General features: G+C 42.9%; 3 protein-coding genes across 7 annotated transcripts; 1 reads left to right on the plus strand and 2 right to left on the minus strand.

Moving 5' to 3' along the window:
• Nucleotides 1–682: 682 nt before the first annotated feature.
• fgl1b (fibrinogen like 1B) lies at nt 683–3291 on the plus strand. 2 transcript variants are annotated; one of them, XM_028983587.1, is made up of 8 exons: nt 683–782; nt 871–947; nt 1031–1241; nt 1312–1471; nt 1557–1654; nt 2124–2212; nt 2411–2601; nt 2935–3291. In XM_028983587.1, exons 2-8 carry the CDS (start codon nt 885–887, stop codon nt 3116–3118), a joined length of 996 nt encoding a protein of 331 aa, XP_028839420.1. In that variant the 5' UTR covers nt 683–782; nt 871–884; the 3' UTR covers nt 3119–3291. The 2 variants fall into 2 exon arrangements, with proteins under 2 accessions (XP_028839420.1, XP_028839419.1); XM_028983586.1 differs by having other exon boundaries at nt 685–782; nt 1028–1241.
• Nucleotides 3240–10090, minus strand: thsd1 (thrombospondin, type I, domain containing 1). Of its 4 annotated transcripts, XM_028983583.1 has the most exons (6): nt 9967–10090; nt 9378–9522; nt 8867–9024; nt 6425–7387; nt 5620–5778; nt 3240–5397 (listed from the first exon to the last, which is right to left on the minus strand). In XM_028983583.1, the coding sequence occupies exons 3-6, from the start codon at nt 8919–8921 to the stop codon at nt 3902–3904; spliced, it is 2673 nt and encodes an 890-aa protein (XP_028839416.1). In that variant the 5' UTR covers nt 8922–9024; nt 9378–9522; nt 9967–10090; the 3' UTR covers nt 3240–3901. The 4 variants fall into 4 exon arrangements, with proteins under 4 accessions (XP_028839416.1, XP_028839417.1, XP_028839414.1 ...); XM_028983584.1 differs by lacking the exon at nt 9378–9522 and having other exon boundaries at nt 3240–5352; nt 9967–10065; XM_028983581.1 differs by lacking the exon at nt 9378–9522 and having other exon boundaries at nt 9967–10065.
• Nucleotides 10091–10572: 482 nt separating this feature from the next.
• On the minus strand, nt 10573–16681 carry vps36 (vacuolar protein sorting 36 homolog). The gene is made up of 14 exons (XM_028984902.1): nt 16508–16681; nt 16153–16221; nt 15949–16019; nt 15674–15788; nt 15277–15366; nt 14801–14887; nt 14137–14169; nt 13810–13887; nt 13130–13264; nt 12981–13046; nt 12219–12283; nt 11811–11895; nt 11084–11160; nt 10573–10867 (listed from the first exon to the last, which is right to left on the minus strand). The coding sequence occupies exons 1-14, from the start codon at nt 16601–16603 to the stop codon at nt 10786–10788; spliced, it is 1149 nt and encodes a 382-aa protein (XP_028840735.1). The 5' UTR covers nt 16604–16681; the 3' UTR covers nt 10573–10785.
• Nucleotides 16682–16884: the final 203 nt, after the last annotated feature.

A 16884-nucleotide genomic window follows, 5' to 3' on the forward strand; every position in this document is an offset into this window, starting at 1 on the left:
TATGAATCATTCTGAACGTTTATGCAATTAATATACCCGAAAAGAAATAACTTTGTGGTAACGTTGTGATGATGGAGTTGACATATCACCAGTTCTTGGGAATTGGGACAAAACTACGATTTAAATTGTATTTGTGGGAAAGAAGTGAAGTGAGCACAGCACACGGTGCACACAGTGAAATTTGTCCTCCGCATTTAACCCATCACCCTGAGGGAGCAGTGTGTGGGGACGGTGCTTCGCTCAGTGGCACCTCGGCGGATCAGGATTCGAACTGGAAACCTTCTGATTACGAGGCCGCTTCCTTGACCGCCAGGCCACCACTGCCACTAGCTCACCTTGCAGGTTCTGACAGTAAATTTACATTTACAGCATTAAGCGGATGCCCTGATCCAGAGCGACTTACAATCAGTAGTTACAGGGACAGTCCCTTCCTGGAGTGTCTTGCTCAGGGACAGAATGGTAGTAAGTGGGATTTGAACCTGTGTCTTCTGGTTCATAGGTGAGTGTGTTTCCCACTAGGCTACTACCACCCTCAATAACCTAAATAAAAGGTTCAAATAAAATTTGATTCTCTTTTTTTTTTAATGCATTCGCGCCCGCAAGAACCTGGAAGGCCTGCGGAATGTCGGGAATGGAAGATGTTACGACACATTTCTCACCTTCAGTGGGATCTAATGAAGAACATGCGGAACCAGCACTATAAATAACGTGCTACAAATGAACAGTGAGCAGGAGCAGAACCATTTGCACCTGGACCGGCCAGGAGTAAGGAGCACCACAAGGTACAGAACCTTTTAAATATTCTATATGTTCTTTTTAAACACAATGAAAAGTCAGTCAATATTTCCTTTTTTTGCTTCTTTTTTTTAGGTTGATTAAAAACCATGTCTCTTGTGGTGATGCTGGTCTTGGTATTCCAAACGGCAAACTCGGAACTCAACATAACAGTACGTTTTACATTCATTAGGAAAGTTTGTTCGTCTATCTGCATCCTCATAATTTTGCTGGTCGGTTTGTATGTTTATCGGAGGCAGAGGCTGATGATGAAGAATGTTTGAAGGAACTGTCTGAACTCAGGCTCAACGTTCAGAGGTTGGACGACCAACTCTTGCTGGTGGACTGGGAGCTGCAGAACCTTCAGTCGCACAGACATTTCCCTGCTCACAAGCCATCCAACAGGCTGGAGCCCGGTGTGACCTCAGTCCTTCCTGGTCCAGGGAGTTTACTGGTTCACGATCAAGGTGATTTGGTGAAGATTGTGGTATGTGTCCCTCTTCAGCCTTGGACAATTGGACTTCTCTTCTCTTCCAGATTGTTCCACATTATACGACAGGTTAAAGCCCCCGAGTGGTTTCTATCGCATCAAGCCCATGTCGTCCCTTGAGCCTTTTCTGGTGTTCTGTGACATGGAAGATGGAGGTGGCTGGACCGTCATTCAGCAAAGGCGGAACGGAAAGGTAGACTTCAACAGGTAATCTGGATTAATTCTATTTTATGTTGTGTAATTCTCAGAATAATTTTAATCCTGATGGGATGGTTTTTTTTACTGTCTGAAGGGACTGGGTCAATTATAAAGAAGGATTTGGACATTTCGAACATCGGAACGATGAGTTCTGGCTGGGCAATGATCATATTCACTCTTTGCTTCAAGAGGGTGAGGAACACAAATGACTCAATGACTTTTGCGAGAGCGACCCTGTCAAGATGGCAGCAATGCAAAAAATGTCAAAGTAAATGTCATAAAAGCACACTATTAATAAACACGCGGATTGCCTGGACTCTAACCAGGGCTTTAAAGACATTGATGGAATTTTTTTTTATTACATATTACCAATCAAATACTGTTCTAAGAATCAGGTGCTCATGCCAGAATGGCTTTCAATATGAACGCCTGGGGTTATGAGCATGTAAAGATGGCCACCTGACTTCAGAATACACAACACAATTTATATAATACACACTATACAACATGTGACATGAATTAGCAGGTGCATTTCAGGCTCCTATATGTATTTCTAATAACATGCTAAAAAGTTATTCAGCTATTTTACTAGATACTGAATGTTCTCCTAAAAGTGTTCAATTAAATATCCTAGATATTTAAAAGTAAATTTCATCTTTAGGTAGTTATCTGGTGAAGATCGACCTGATGGACTGGGCTGGAGCAAAGATTCATGCTTTATATGAGAACTTCAGAGTAGCTAATGAGAAGGTGAGTTCCCCAAACATTCCCATTCCCCGCTGTGCATGCTTCGGGATAAAGTTATATTTTTAAATCGATGCAAGAGTCATTATAAAAAATACACGTCACATGTATTGAAATCAAACTCACAGCAGAAAGGGTTCACTCAAGACTGTGGTGCGTACTAAGATCAAAATTTTATCCCAGTCTCTGTCTGTCTGTATATAGGGTAAGTACAGGCTGCATTTTGGCCTGTACAGTGGGCGAGCCGGAGATGCCCTTTCTGGAGGTAGCAACATGGTGGAGCAATGGTCTGCCTCCCACAGCGGCATGCAGTTCAGCACCAGAGACCAGGACAATGACCGATACCTGCAGGGCAGCTGTGCCAAGGAGAACAAAGGGGGCTGGTGGTATAATAGGTGGGTCATCTAATGATCATAAGTGGAAAATAAGGCGACGTTACATGGCCTCATCCCACTTTATCGAAATTCAGCAGTCTTTAGTCAACTACTATTTATCTGCGCAAAATTATCAGATGTTTTCACCATTTATCAGCACATTACATTCTTAAACTTAATCTCATTGGTTGGGCATTTGCAATGTGGATTCATACACATTTATAAACTCATGTGGTTTCCGGTCCTGTTGTGGAAATTGACATTTTTGGTTTCTTTTGAACGCCACATTGAACAATATTTAAAAGGCAAACGTTTTTGCTTTAGTTTTATTGTGTTGCTGTACTGTACATGCAGATGTCATGCTGCCAATCTAAATGGAAGGTTCTACAGAGGAGGGACGTACAAGGCCAAGCATGACAATGGCGTTGTGTGGAGCACCTGGAGAGGCTTGTGGTACTCACTCCGGCATACCACTATGAAGGTCCGGCCACAGCTCTTTTTGGATAGCCTGGGAAGCGGAGATGGACCGTACGGCTAGCAAGCCAAGGAAATCACCTCACTGCAGCATGAAGGTCTATTCAGAGATTTCCTTGTCCACTCTGACATGGAAAAAAATATACATGCGTATATAATGTAGCATGTTCACATTTATTGCTGTCATTGCAATGGACATTTAAGGTATTTAGCATTTAACATAATATACAGAGGAATTGACAGGTTGTGTTGTACATGGTACAGTAAATCAGCATTTGAACAAATCAAAATGGCCTCTGTAAATAATGTCAAATAAAGTCATGTAAAGACACTGTTTATTTCCAATTATTTGCAAATGCAGTACAAAACACATCTATTTATTAAAATATTAAATATCAAAAGTAATTTCTCTATGCAAGTAGTATTTACATTGTCTTTGGAAACTGAATATAAATATGTTGTCCCTGAAAACAGCTTTAATTCCAGTGTACTGAAATCTAACTTGCAAGTGCATGTAACACATAAGACTTGTGTGCCACTCAAGTAATGCTCAGTGTTTAATGGCCTTCAATGCCCCAAATACATTCCTTGAATAAACGTCATTAATGAAATTAAATGCGTGGGGTTCAAGGCATTTCGTGTTAAAAGCATTTTTGTTGCAGCAAATGCTCGTTTTATGAAACATTCTGGTGGAGTGGTATTACATTTGTGTGCATGGAGGGCCTTAGTTGTTTTCATTTAGCAACAAGCAGTAAATGCTAAGAAACTGTTAGTATGTGCTTTTTTTTTTGGTGGTCTCAAATTAAAAATGAACCTTCTGGACAAAACCACCACCCAATGTGGTTTATCAGGTGAGCCTCTGCACCCCCAACACCTCTACCCCATCGTCTTCCCCCAGGTACCCAGAAATGTCCATCATTCTCTGCTCTGTCTCAGTCAGGCTGTAGGGGGAACGGCCGTAGTCACCAGAAAGCGGGAGGCTTCGGCAACGGTTGCGCCGCTTCTCAGAGGCAGAGAAAGTGGAACTGCGCTGCCGCTGGCTGGAGGCCGAGCTGGTTGCTTCTCGCAGGCGCCTGGCCAAGATGTTCCTCTGAATGGGCGACGGACCCCTTCGGCTCCAGTTCTGCTCTGCTCTCTCGGCCCTTTCCGGGCCTAGAGATGTGTTTCGACTGTTTCCTCCATGCCTATCTACTGGGGGCTCAGTAGAGGTGGTGCACTCATTCCTAGCGGTTCCAGAAACTCCAGCACTCAGCTTGAGGTCCGCATAGCTGGGGGGAGCTGCCTCAATCCATGGCCGGCGTCTGCTGTCACCTGAACCATGCATTATGTTGGGTTTGGGTGGGTCCCAGTTTTTACGCTCAGGGATAGAAAGAGGTCGTGGCTGCTCGCATGCTGCCCAAGTCCTGCAGCTACCATCAGGAATCTGTCGAGGGCCAACCTGCGTCATGCTTCGTTCCCTAAAGGGTCTTGTTATAGGAAACTGGTTCTGCTTGCTGTCGTGGAAGCTGGAAGTCCTCCTGAAATTGGCGTACTTGGAGTAACCCACCCCACTCCGTTCCACCATCTCCACCCAGTCTGCTGTCCGCTCCCTCTTCCGAGCACTGAAACCTGAAGATGGAGGACCCAGCAGAAGGTCCACTTTTGGGCTGAATCTGTCAGGAAGGGTGGCAGATGTCTTGGGCACCCAGGCACCCTCAGGAAATGGTGACTTCTGGTGTAGAGGGCTGAGATTGGAGTCATCCTGGCTGTCAGTGTCAAAGGATATAGGAGTGAGTCCAGTAGGGGTGGACACAGAAGTCGCCAACATGGTATCATCTATTGGGCTCTGGGAGACATGGTAGACCTTTGTGTCCTCTTTCAGTCCCTTCTTCTTCATGTCTTTCAGCTGCTGCTGAGCCAATCGGTACCCAAATATTGGTGGCATAATCTTCTGGCCTGAGGGTGACATCCGCTCTGGGTCTTGGGGCAGAGGCATAGAGAGGGACGAGTTATACTTGTGACCCAATCCTCCTCCTTCAGTTGGGCTAGCCATCGAGCCAGCATGTGGTGGCACTTTCTGAAAAGTCGTGGCCTGCAGGCTCTCAGAGAAGCTGGGTCGCTGGAGGCTGTGGCCACAGATGGAAGCCTCGTCGGAGTTCTTCCGGCCTCCTGGAGAGTGCATGGAGCCACGATGAACTTGGTTGCACTTGGGAGTGTGGCACACCTTTCTCCACACAGTGATGAGGATTGTGGCCAGGATCACAACAAGGCACAGAGAGATACCTGTCACAGCAACCATGTTCCCTCCAAGTGGAGATTCTGCAGGTGGAGCAGAGGTTTGGGATGGAACAGGCAGTACTCCAACTAGGAGATAAAAGAAGTAAAACTGCAGTTAAAGAAACATAAGGCATAATAAATTCTGGAAAAATTCCACAATTCCATAATTGATTCCCCCCTTTTTATGACATATTAAAACTTTACTGGCTTTCAAGTTGAAAATGTTCATTTAAATATATTTTCATAACAGAAGCCTATGAACAAGCAGCAACATTTCTTTCTTTATTATTAATTAGAAGACCTTCTGACCTGCGCAGTCCTCCAGCGAGCAGTGCGACTGCTCCTTCACCATGCCTGTGCACTGCATCCCACCACCAGGAGGAGACAGGCACTCACGGGCTCGCTCTCTTACACCCTCCCCGCATGTCACGCTGCACCCGCTCCATGACTGCCACGGCCCCCACTCGTCTGCCCAACAATCCACAGAGAGACTCATGGCACGCCTTCATCAAACATTCCATCAAGTCCCTCCATCTTAAGAAATGCATTTTAATTTAAAATTTCAAGGTGCTAAAGCCAATGAGCCATGAGACCAAGTGTGGGACTGTCCCAAATTGGAAATTATTGTTCAAACCATTTATCTGCAATATCTGTGTATGCTATGCATATCTCCTAAAAATGTCATTGTCACTTGTGTACTGGCAGTTTTATTTGAAAAGGGCATGATTGTCCTTTATACACCTTGAGGAGGCTTATGGCATTGTGATGAAGAAACGGTCTGGGAAAGGAAAAATTCCTTGTCTGTCAAGGTTGAACAAAGTCTATTTTCATTTATTTTTAAATGCCCTTTTGTAAGTTATGTCTAAATCTATATTATTTGATCAATATTACTTATGCTGTACATACAATATATATGTTGTATAAAAAAAATCACATCTCTTCTTAGTATGACTAACAACTGCTAAATCTCAGTTTTGTGTCCTACATCTGGAGTACTGTGCAACAGTACTGACTGCGTCAGCGTTTGAGCAGGAGGACAAATGAATGAAAAATATCTATGCTGTAAAATGTGAAACCATGTAATCCATGCAGCAGAAGCGGTGGTGGTGCTGACCTGCTTTCCTCTGCACGATGATGCAGGTCTGCGCTGTACTCCGGGAGTGGCTGTAGTTCAGGACGAACTGGAAGCAGTACTTGTTCTTGCCCGGGTCAAAGAGGGAGCAGTTGAACTCCGTCTCGTTCTCTTCCTGGGTGAGCCAGTTCAAGGCCAGATGTGAAGCTGCTGCGTCCTTTGTCTTGGGTGACGAGTCCGTCCCCACACTGGCTCCATCTCTGAGCAGGACGACCTTCCCGCTGGCAAAGGCGCAAGGCGGCGCGACAAGCCGCACGGCCACCGTTCCAGTGCATCCACTCCGGTAGATGCTGTCCACCAGCAGCTTGTAAGGAAAGATGCGTGACAGGTAGAGGGGTCCTGAGGACTTGATCTCCCGTAGTGTGTGGGGGGACTTGAGCACCACCCGGATGTAGTCGCGCTCAGTGAAGGGGAAGGCGCAGTTCAACACCACGCTCTGAGTCCGGACCGCCTGGATCTCATGGTCCATCTTCACTCTGATTTTGTTGATGCTGTTCTTCCCAATCTGGTTGTACTCCAGGTAGCTCACCTCCAGGAGAAGGTTGGATACCCCGTCGGTGGGGCAGGCGTGGAAGTGATCGTTCGTGGACACGGCGATTTGGAAGGAGGTCGTGCTGCGGTTGCTGGCCCTTTCAACCGCAATGTGAAAGGTGGGCCAGCTCACCTGCAGCACTGGACTCCACCACTGGGTCGCGGTAATGTTGGAGGCGGCCCTGAATCGGAAGTTGCCGGCGTAGGGGAAACTGGAGCAGTCAAACTCCATCGTCCCCGCAGACTGATTGAAGGGGACCTGTCTGGTCAGCACGGTTTCATTATTCTCCACGTCCACCAGAGATATGCCCAGGTTCTGGCTGGTTGCGTTCGAATCCGTACTGTGCTCCACGAACACGCTGCCATTGCTCAGAGCAACATGGACCGAAGGCCACAGCTGGAGGCTGGCCATGGCTATGAGAAGATCAGAAGATACATTTATGACCTCAAAATAATAACAATTACTTTTTTATTAAAATTTTATTAAAGGTTTGACACCACCTGATCGCATGCATGAAGAGATTCATATATTTCTTGCACATATAAATGTGCATAAGATAAATCCTCCCTAAAAATCATCATTCCTAAAAATGGGCCTTGTGGTTTCTATCACGGTTGAGGAGAGTAAAAGTAGAATTTTTGCAGAAAATACAGTACAGGCCAAAAGTTTGGACATGACCATTTACGTTGGTAGATTCTCACTGAAGGCATCAAAACTATGAATGAACACATGTGGAGTTATGTACTTAACAAAAAAGGTGAAATAACTGAAAACACGTTTTATATTCTAGTTTCTGATTACTGCTTTGTACACTCTTGGCATTCTCTCGATGAGCTTCAAGAGGTCGTCACCTGAAATGGTTCTCCAACAGTCTTGAAGGAGTTCCCAGAGGTGTTTAGCACTTGTTGGCCCCTTTGCCTTCACTCTGCGGTCCAGCTCACCCCAAACCATCTGGATTGGGTTCAGGTCCGGTGACTGTGGAGGCCAGGTCTCCACTTTTTGTTAAGTACATAACTCCACATGTGTTCATTCAGAGTTTTGATGCCTTCAGTGAGAATCTAAGGTGTGTACAAACTTTTGCCTGTACTGTACACAAAACAAACATTATGCGGTGTGCATTTCCTGCCTTTATTTGATACCTCAAGAAAAATTATTTCTTACTCAGATGCACTTAAGAAGACAGAAAAGGCGTGTGTGCGGTTGCAGTGAAACTACACGATCATTTACTAGTTGCTGATATGCTCTGAACGTATTTCGCTTCCTGTTCCTTTGACAGTCTTGGCAGATATTAGATACGACGGGCCCTTCATGTGTCGCATTGACTTTGAAAGAACACAGGCTGCACCACAGTTTGCCGGCCGAGCATTGTGATTTTCAAATGCCGCAGAGAATGGGTCACTTCCTGAGGAAGAAAAAAATGACCAGAGGAAAAAACAGGGGGGAAAGAGAGCACGTCCCTCCCTCACTGCGCTCTCCCTCCTTTTTCCTCTCTGGACTCCACCACCCTCCATTCTACCCAACTGCACAAGTTTCATTTATAGTTACTCTCATGCTACAAGGTGACAAATGGGCAGAAAAATGTATATACTGTGGAATAACATCAAAATACGAGCTGGTTCAGCTCTTGTCCACATTGACAAAGAGTCCAAAGGGTGGTAGTAGCCTAGTGGGTAACTAGTGGGTAACGCTTACTACCATTGTGTCCCTGAGCAAGACACTTAACCCTAAATTGCTCCAGGGGGGACTGTCCCTGTAACTACTGATTGTAAGTCGCTCTGGATAAGGGCGTCTGATAAATGGCATAAATGTAAATGTAAATGTCCAGGAGCGTAGGTTTCTGAGGTTTCTCTACCAGAACCATGTCCAGAAGTAGCAGGCATGGCCATACTCACCGTATCCCATCAGCACAAGCAGGAACGGGAACAGCGAGGCGGAACCCCGTGTCATTCCGATGCAGGTGCCACAGAATCGTCTTACACCACATGACCTTGCAATTTTGCCATGCAAACTGCAAAAAGGCCGTCGTCAGGCAAAACGTGTCCAGTCTAAACTGAAAATAATACAGACAAATAATACATGTATGCGGGGGCACAGGACAGAAGTCAAAGCACACTTCATAATGGCAAATTCAACTGAACAAATACACGACTGGCAAGTGGTTTGATGTTTTTCTCATGGGTCCCTCCTGCATGCTACTGAATGTTGGTTTTTCATCCATCACAACATGCCTCTCTCTACAAAACCGCTTATCTAATGAATGAAACTTTACGATACCTGTGACGGCTATTTATTGTTTATTGCTTTTATCTGCAATATTACCACTGTTTTGTTCATTTTTCTCTTTTTGCTTTGAGCATGATTTTAGGACAAAAGAAATTCCCTCCGGATTAATAAAGTTTTTACCTTATCTTATCTTGATCCATGGATTGGGGTCCTGTGGATTTCTAAATATTTCTATAAACCTCTGCGAATGGAGATTTTTCAATGATATTTCCTGGACAATCCCACTTCAGTTTGGTGTTTCCTTGTTTTACCCCTTTTCCTGGATCTATGTCAGGAAACCAATAGGTAAAAATAACTTTGCTGTCACTTCCATCACTTCCTACCTTCTATTACACAGACCTGAACCCGAACATAACTCACAGTTCAGCCAAATGGCGACGCTTGAACTTCGCCAACAAATTATTCCTTATTAAGATTTTTTTTTTTATGTTACCTTTGCTCCAAATGAAGGTCAAGTAAAAGATCTGGGGCCTTAACCTGAAATCTATATAGGATTTACAAAAGAACCTCAATACCTAAAAGGAGAAACTATTCAGCACCGAGTACGATCTGAGCACAATCTTAACAGCAACTTGAGCAACTGTCTTCAAGTTCAATTAAAGTTATTGATAATCCTTTATATATATATAATATACGCACACACACAGATAGATATAGATTTTTTTTAAACACGCATATACCTAATCTGAAAGCATGCTTGTGTACTTACTGTTTTCACCGCGTCCTCTCCACACTGTGTTCTCTCGATAATAAAGCCGCAGTCTGCTTAATTCCGACGCATCTTGCGCGAACGCAGGCTGCGCTGACGGCGTGAGCGCGCGTCTAATTCTCACGCGTGCGCGCGCCCGTCGGCCGGGGAGCGCGCCCGCGTGAACGTGCACCAGAACTACAAACAAGTAGTTATTTTCCTACAGATGCAGCCATTCGTAAACTACAGTGTTGGAACATCACACACAAGTGACGGGAACAATAGGATCAAACATTTGGTTAAGGATTTATGCTTAGGACCAGGATCAATACATAATAAAATTGTGTCACTACGTTTGGGTTTAGTTCTTTTGCGGGGCAATATTTTCACTGTTTAAGAAGCATCTTTCCTGTCCACAGATGGCAGTTTGTTCATTAATTTGCAAGTGGGAATAGTGCCATAGTCCAGTTCTGGATCAGCTCATTTGCAAGGCTGCATTGTGTTCCACAAAAGGACTGTTCAAATAATGCATGTGTGAGAGAGAAAAGGAGCGAGAGACAGAGACAGCGGGGCGAGTAATAATACTTCACGCGAGATACTGATTCATAAAAATATAGGACATTCACAGACATTGAAAATATATTTTATTTTTTAATCTTTTCATTCCTTTTTTCCAAAGAAAAAGAGTGAGAGTGAGAGGGAGGGAGAGAGAGAGTGTGTGTGTGTGTTCAGGTTGCGGCCTCCAGCTTCCTGTATGTGGGTTATAGTTCCTCTTCTTGATGGAGCCCATAGTCCTCAGCAGGAAGGAGCAGGGTAGAACACTGGAGGCCGTCTGGGGTTTCAAAAAAGGTTGGGGTAGAAACGCAAGCCTTCCACCGAGTCATCTCTGCAGAGGTGTCCCATCTTTTCCGCGAGGAGTAGTCTGGGAAAGACAGTGTTATTCAACTACATACACTTTGGAATACCTAAACATACATATAGAGCAAATTTATACATTAAATTCAGCACAAAATATTTGCAGCCAAATAAAAGAATGCGGAAATATTTTGTAATATATATATATATAATTTCTTAATGTAATCAAATGATAAAGAAATTTGATATAAAATGGATACTTAAAAAAAAATTATATTTCTACCTCTCTTTGGATAAGAGAACTGAGAGTCCAAGAAGTTTTGCAAACTCCTCAGCAGTCAGGGATCCTTTATCTGACACCTGAAAAAGAAAGACCAGAGAAATTGAGAAGAGGACTAGTTTTCTTTTTTCTTTTTTAAACATGGGTCAGATTCCGCACAGATATTGAATGCTCTTTATCTTTAGCTTGTTTCCATAATCGTCACATGAACTGCATTGTCCTGCGGTTCCCTGCAGAGGCGGGCTCCACTTTAAACAGTGGGGGGAAAAAAATCCTGCAAATTCCACAGTGACATGGACAGACTTTTTACAGAAAATTCCAATTGGACTCGCCTAGCCTGACACACTCCTCGTCCTTAAATCAAGACTTAAAAAGGAGAGTAAACTAAAGTTCAGATTTTTTCTCTTGGTCCACATCTGGCGGTACTCTGTCCCAGAGAGACCATCTCAGCTAGCATGAGTTGTTTTAGCACAGGCAGCCCTAATAGTGCAGGGGGCTACCAGCAGAAACTCATAAATCTTTAAGACATTACAAAGACTCTAGAAGAGAGGAGTGCTCAGCGAGAAACAAGCAGAACATTTCAAACATCTGGGTGGCACCAAGCCTCTCTGTGAACACCATTTAAAACCCAGCATAGGACCTTATTAAACCGAGTGATCTTCTCTACATGTATAAAAAAAAAAAAAAAAAAAGAAAATCATTTTGATGAAATCAAATGTTTGTGTCTCACATTATCGAGTGCAGAAACTATCATCTCCTCTTCACTGTGGGACTGAAGCTGGACCACCATGACCCCACTGTCAAAAACACGCAGCCTGAAAAGAATATTACAGACATAACTAGGCAATATGATTGGTGCGATCCATTGGAAATAAAGCATACGTTATAATAATATTAAATCATGTCCACCGAACACAAAAAATCCAGTGTATGAAAGTGAGACGTGACACCTTGAACTAGGAAAAGGAGACAAAAGAAAAGGAAAAAACAACTGGATGAGGGCAAGCGCGACGGCTTCTGGATCAGCCGTAATGTTTTCCTTTGCGTGGAGAGGATATGATGGGCGGAGACGGCCAGAATGGGAAGTCAGTGAGGAAACTGATTTAAGGCCTTTTGTCCCACATCACCATCCACCTACCTCAGGGGCAGCTTCAGCGACTCAAACATCTTGCAGGCGTTCACCAAGTCCTCTGGAGACAGCAGCTAAAAGACACCAAGGGTTATCCAAACAGGATTGTTCTCAATATTCTTTAAACCGCTTTCCAGGAATAATTAAACCCCGAATTAAAACGTGTATTCCCTTAAAAGAAACTTATCCTCAGACAGCATTTCTCCTTTACTCTACTGCCCTGTTTAAAGGTATTTTGAAAATGCGTTGCAATTAACAGAAGGTAAAGTTTTTTTTTTTAACATTTATGTCGTATGACAGAACGTCATGATCACGATCTACATGTCAGCTGTGAGTAACACTGGTTCTGGTGCTGTTCTACAGAAATAGTCCATTTATTTGGCAGGACCTGGTACAATAGACATTAACACAATGTTGTTCAACGTTGCTGTAGTGGATGCCAACAAATGTAAAGACCAGCAGAGGGTTTTGTTGCAGTAAACTAAAAGCATGTCTGATGCTTTCATATTAACGCCACAGTGCTCATAACGCAGCTGTTACCATCTTTATTCAAACCGAGAAAGGACTCGGTCCAGATGGCCCTCCTTCACTCATCCCTCTCTCTCTTAAATCCTGATCACACTCAACTCTTATTAGACTACTGATCATCTGACTTAACACTGCTGCTGCTGCTGAAAGGCCCTGTCCAGCGTCCAATGAGTCAACTTCAAAATGACAGTCTGAGAAGGTTTATGGCAGGAACAAGGGGTGTTCTTATAAATATTATTTCACCTCCATTCCACGTGCCCTGTTTACAAGACAGTATACTTCTGTGAGGGCCATCATTCCACCGCGCTCCTGAAGGGAAGAAAAAAAACACACACTCAGAATGATACCACTATGGCTGCGTCTGGAAACCGTCCTGAAACCAAGCGCTTTACCTCCAGTGGGGCTTGCAGCATGTCACTCAACTGTTTGGCAAGCTGCATGTGGTAGTGGGTCCCAGAGCCGTGAGTTTCCCTGGTAACTGGGTCTGCAATTCCCATACTCAGGAGATAGGATTTAAAGCGAATGGTCTGTCGCAGACAAGAGAGCGGTCACCGCGATACACATGACCCAAAGACACGCAGAAGTCACCTAAGATTTCGGGATAAATCTCAAGGATGTCAAATCACATCAAGAGGTGTTTCTCATGACATCAGGGACACCCAGAGGGACATCAGGCCACACTTGGATTACACTATAATGTTTGCCAAGCACAGGGCTTACAGACAGATCAAGATTTCTTCTCATTGCAACACAATGATGCAACAAGGTGGAGCATATGGGCAGGGCAGAGGTAATCTGTGTGGAGATCTGGCAGAGCTTGTTAATTCTAGGACAGGGAGCACTTGAGTACGCACACAAGGTATGACAGGAGGTTCTTCTGATATGATGTAAATAATTCTACTGCAGAGGGAAACTGCCCAATTTTGGTGAGAAACATACTAATTATGGACACTCACAGTGTGATGATTATTGCGACCACCCTGTGGCTATGGCAGCTTATTGCCTCAGGTCCATATGATCAGGTTTTTGTGTGCAAATGGATGAAAGTGGTGTGAGCAGCAGGTGACCATACCTCATCCTCTGTAATGTCCCCTTGCTTTTCTTTGATTTTGCTGGCTATTGATCTGGAGAGCTCCACCATCTCTTTGGCCTACAAATAAAAGCGCAGTGTTATCGAACCATACATTAAAAAAATAAAGGAATACCGCTCTCACAAGGATCAATATTAAAACGGGATTTTGAAGAATGAAGAATTGCCAGTGCTCAAACTGGGCTATACTGGTTCTGTCAATGAAACTTAATGCTAAAGTTAATTTAAAAATAAAACCAGCGGACTACATGAAGTAATAAGATTGTATTTGAGTGCCATAAAAACGGCATTTCAGACAAAACAACTTACTTTCACCATGAGTTTATTGAGGTCTTCAAAGGCCTGTGAAAGGATGATGAATCGTGATAAATAATAGACTTATACATATTCAATACTCATTCCCACTGAATTATTACTTTATGTTCCTATTTCAACTCCATTATTGTGTTCTGTGGTGAACTGAACGTCTGCCCCCTGACATTTCCAAGCGATGCTAGATTTAATTTCACATGAGTTTTTTTTTTGTATAAATCAAAGCCACATATATTGTGACCAAAATATCCATTGATTGGCCAGATCTAATAAACATTCCTATGCTGGAAAGTGGAACAAATGAGATTCAGATCCACTCTATTCCAAAACAGATTTGCACAGACATAACTGCTGAATAACATGCCATTGAGATGATCTTACTAATCTCTGCCTAACATCAGGGTGCCATGCTTTCAGGTAAACTGACAGGAAAAATTTGTGATATTTCTAGGGCTCCGCTTGGTACAGGGAGAGAGGAGAGGTTCATTCAAAGACAAATGAACGAGGAAAATGGCAATGGAGCACACACACACACACACACAAACACACACTCCTGCATGCATGCCTGCATACATACAGACAGGAAATCACCGGTAAAAGAGAAACAGCAGAATAAAAGAACACACTGTGTTGTGGATATGTTTTCTTCAGTCTCACTCACCTCTGAAATATTTTTATCAGTTTCTTTCCTCTTCTCCTCCAGTTTCCTTTCAATGCCAACAATTCCCACGGCGCGCGTCCTTCCAGCCTAGGAATCCATATATCAAAGAAACACAAACATTTTTTTCCCAGGAAAAATGCATTGACATGCACACAGCAACACATTCTGCAAAAGAATCAGACCAAAAGGGGAGGCCAAGGACATAATGCCTTCCTGTCATAAATATTTCACACAGCAAATGTGTTTTTTTCCCTCCTTAAAGCTTCAAGTTCATATATAAATCTTAGATATGCAACTCAACTTTATTTATAAAGCCTTTAAAACAACTGCATAGGCACAAAGTGTTGAACAGAATATTAAAACCATGCAGAGCATAAACATTAGATAGAACTGCACCAACATGTGGAAGACTTTTTTTAATTACAGTTCCCCATGGGTTCATGAAACATGAACCAGCACTCAGCCACATCACTGACCTGAGAAGCAGTTGCTGTAGGAATGGGTTGGGAGGCAGGCGTGTTCTCCCATCTTTTCTGTGTCATCTCCTCTGTCAGTCTCCTGTAGAACTGCACACCAAATACAGCACAGTCATTACAGATCTTCTGGCATTCATTTATCAAATAAAGATAATATAAAAGAGACAAATAAAACTGAAACATTTAAAATTGTCAAGATAAATACTTTTAGTAGCTACCATGAAGTCACAGTGAGGTGTATCAAGTTAACAAATTAACCTACATTCACAAATACTGTATTTTAGAAATATTACTGCATATACCAAACTCAGATAAACTAATAAGGACTGTTAAATAAGTATATTGAAAGAAAAAAAAATCTAAAAACCTATTGTGCATGTACAGAAAGGAAATGTACCTCAATTTGCCCATGCTCCTTGAAGGACAGCTTGATGTAGGAGAATTTGCTGTGTTGATAAGGTCCAGGTTCCTTGTTGGTAGGGGCCGGATGCAAATGGATTACAATTTTTGCACTGCAGGATGACCATGATGTGTGATATGCAAGGACAATAAAAAAAACAGTACATTCAATATGACATATTATTATTATTACATTAACCAGAGCTGTAAATACACACTGAGTCCTGTGCAATAACAAACACACAGATAAATGAAACTCTGTGCTGTGATCACCTCTTTCCAACTCCAGCAGCTTGCTCCTCAAAAAAGATGATCTGGGACAAGGGTATGGAAATGCAACACTCCTGCAAAGGCAAATCAGAAATGTAATCAACAAAATGAAGGTATTTATCGTTCATGCTTGTTTAACTGAGAACATTTATGGTATTATAATCCTTGAATTTAGAAAGCAGACAAAAAGAGAGGAAGGTGATTTACATGATTTTTCTGATCCCTCCAAACCAGCCTATGAGTGCTGAGCAGGACAACTCCTACATCCAACTTGGCCTGTCGAGAGAGCACGTTAATTTCTCCTCATACAGCTCCACATCTGTTAACTTGACACTATCCTGAAATCCACGAATAATTAAAAAAATTCATCAGCAAGAACAGTCGTACATTATCATCTTCTGTGGCGCTACCAGCATGCAAATTATGTCTGTTACTATAATGTGAAATACAACAGGAATAATAAGGCAGAATAAAGTACATTATTTGCAGGTTACCAGTTATCCTAGTCGTCTGAAAGTCCACATTTAGAGCTAACTAGATCGCGACTAAGCGAGTCGACTACCTTGTCGTCCCCATCATACAGCCTGACGCCTCTTTGTTGAATGACCAGCGTCTCATTTATTTCCAACAGGCCGTTAGACCAAACGAATCGGTCCATTTCCTTACTTCAGGTTTTAATATACAAAAATTATTGCGCTCCTCATTCCGGAGTCATTTTTGTGTTTACTTCCGGCATGGTGTTCTGTGATATGCCCGCCTTAAAATCAATTTGAATAACGTGATTTCATTTCAGAATTACAAAATAGTATTAATAATGAATCTTCTGGACCCTTAGCTTAATAATTATACTACAAACACACAATATAAAACGCAAGAGTTGTATTAATTTCACACGCTATATCTATATTTTTGTAACTTTTTATTTGCCTAATTTGCTAC

Source organism: Denticeps clupeoides, chromosome 6 (assembly GCF_900700375.1).
Source record: "Denticeps clupeoides chromosome 6, fDenClu1.1, whole genome shotgun sequence".
Taxonomy (NCBI): domain Eukaryota; kingdom Metazoa; phylum Chordata; class Actinopteri; order Clupeiformes; family Denticipitidae; genus Denticeps; species Denticeps clupeoides.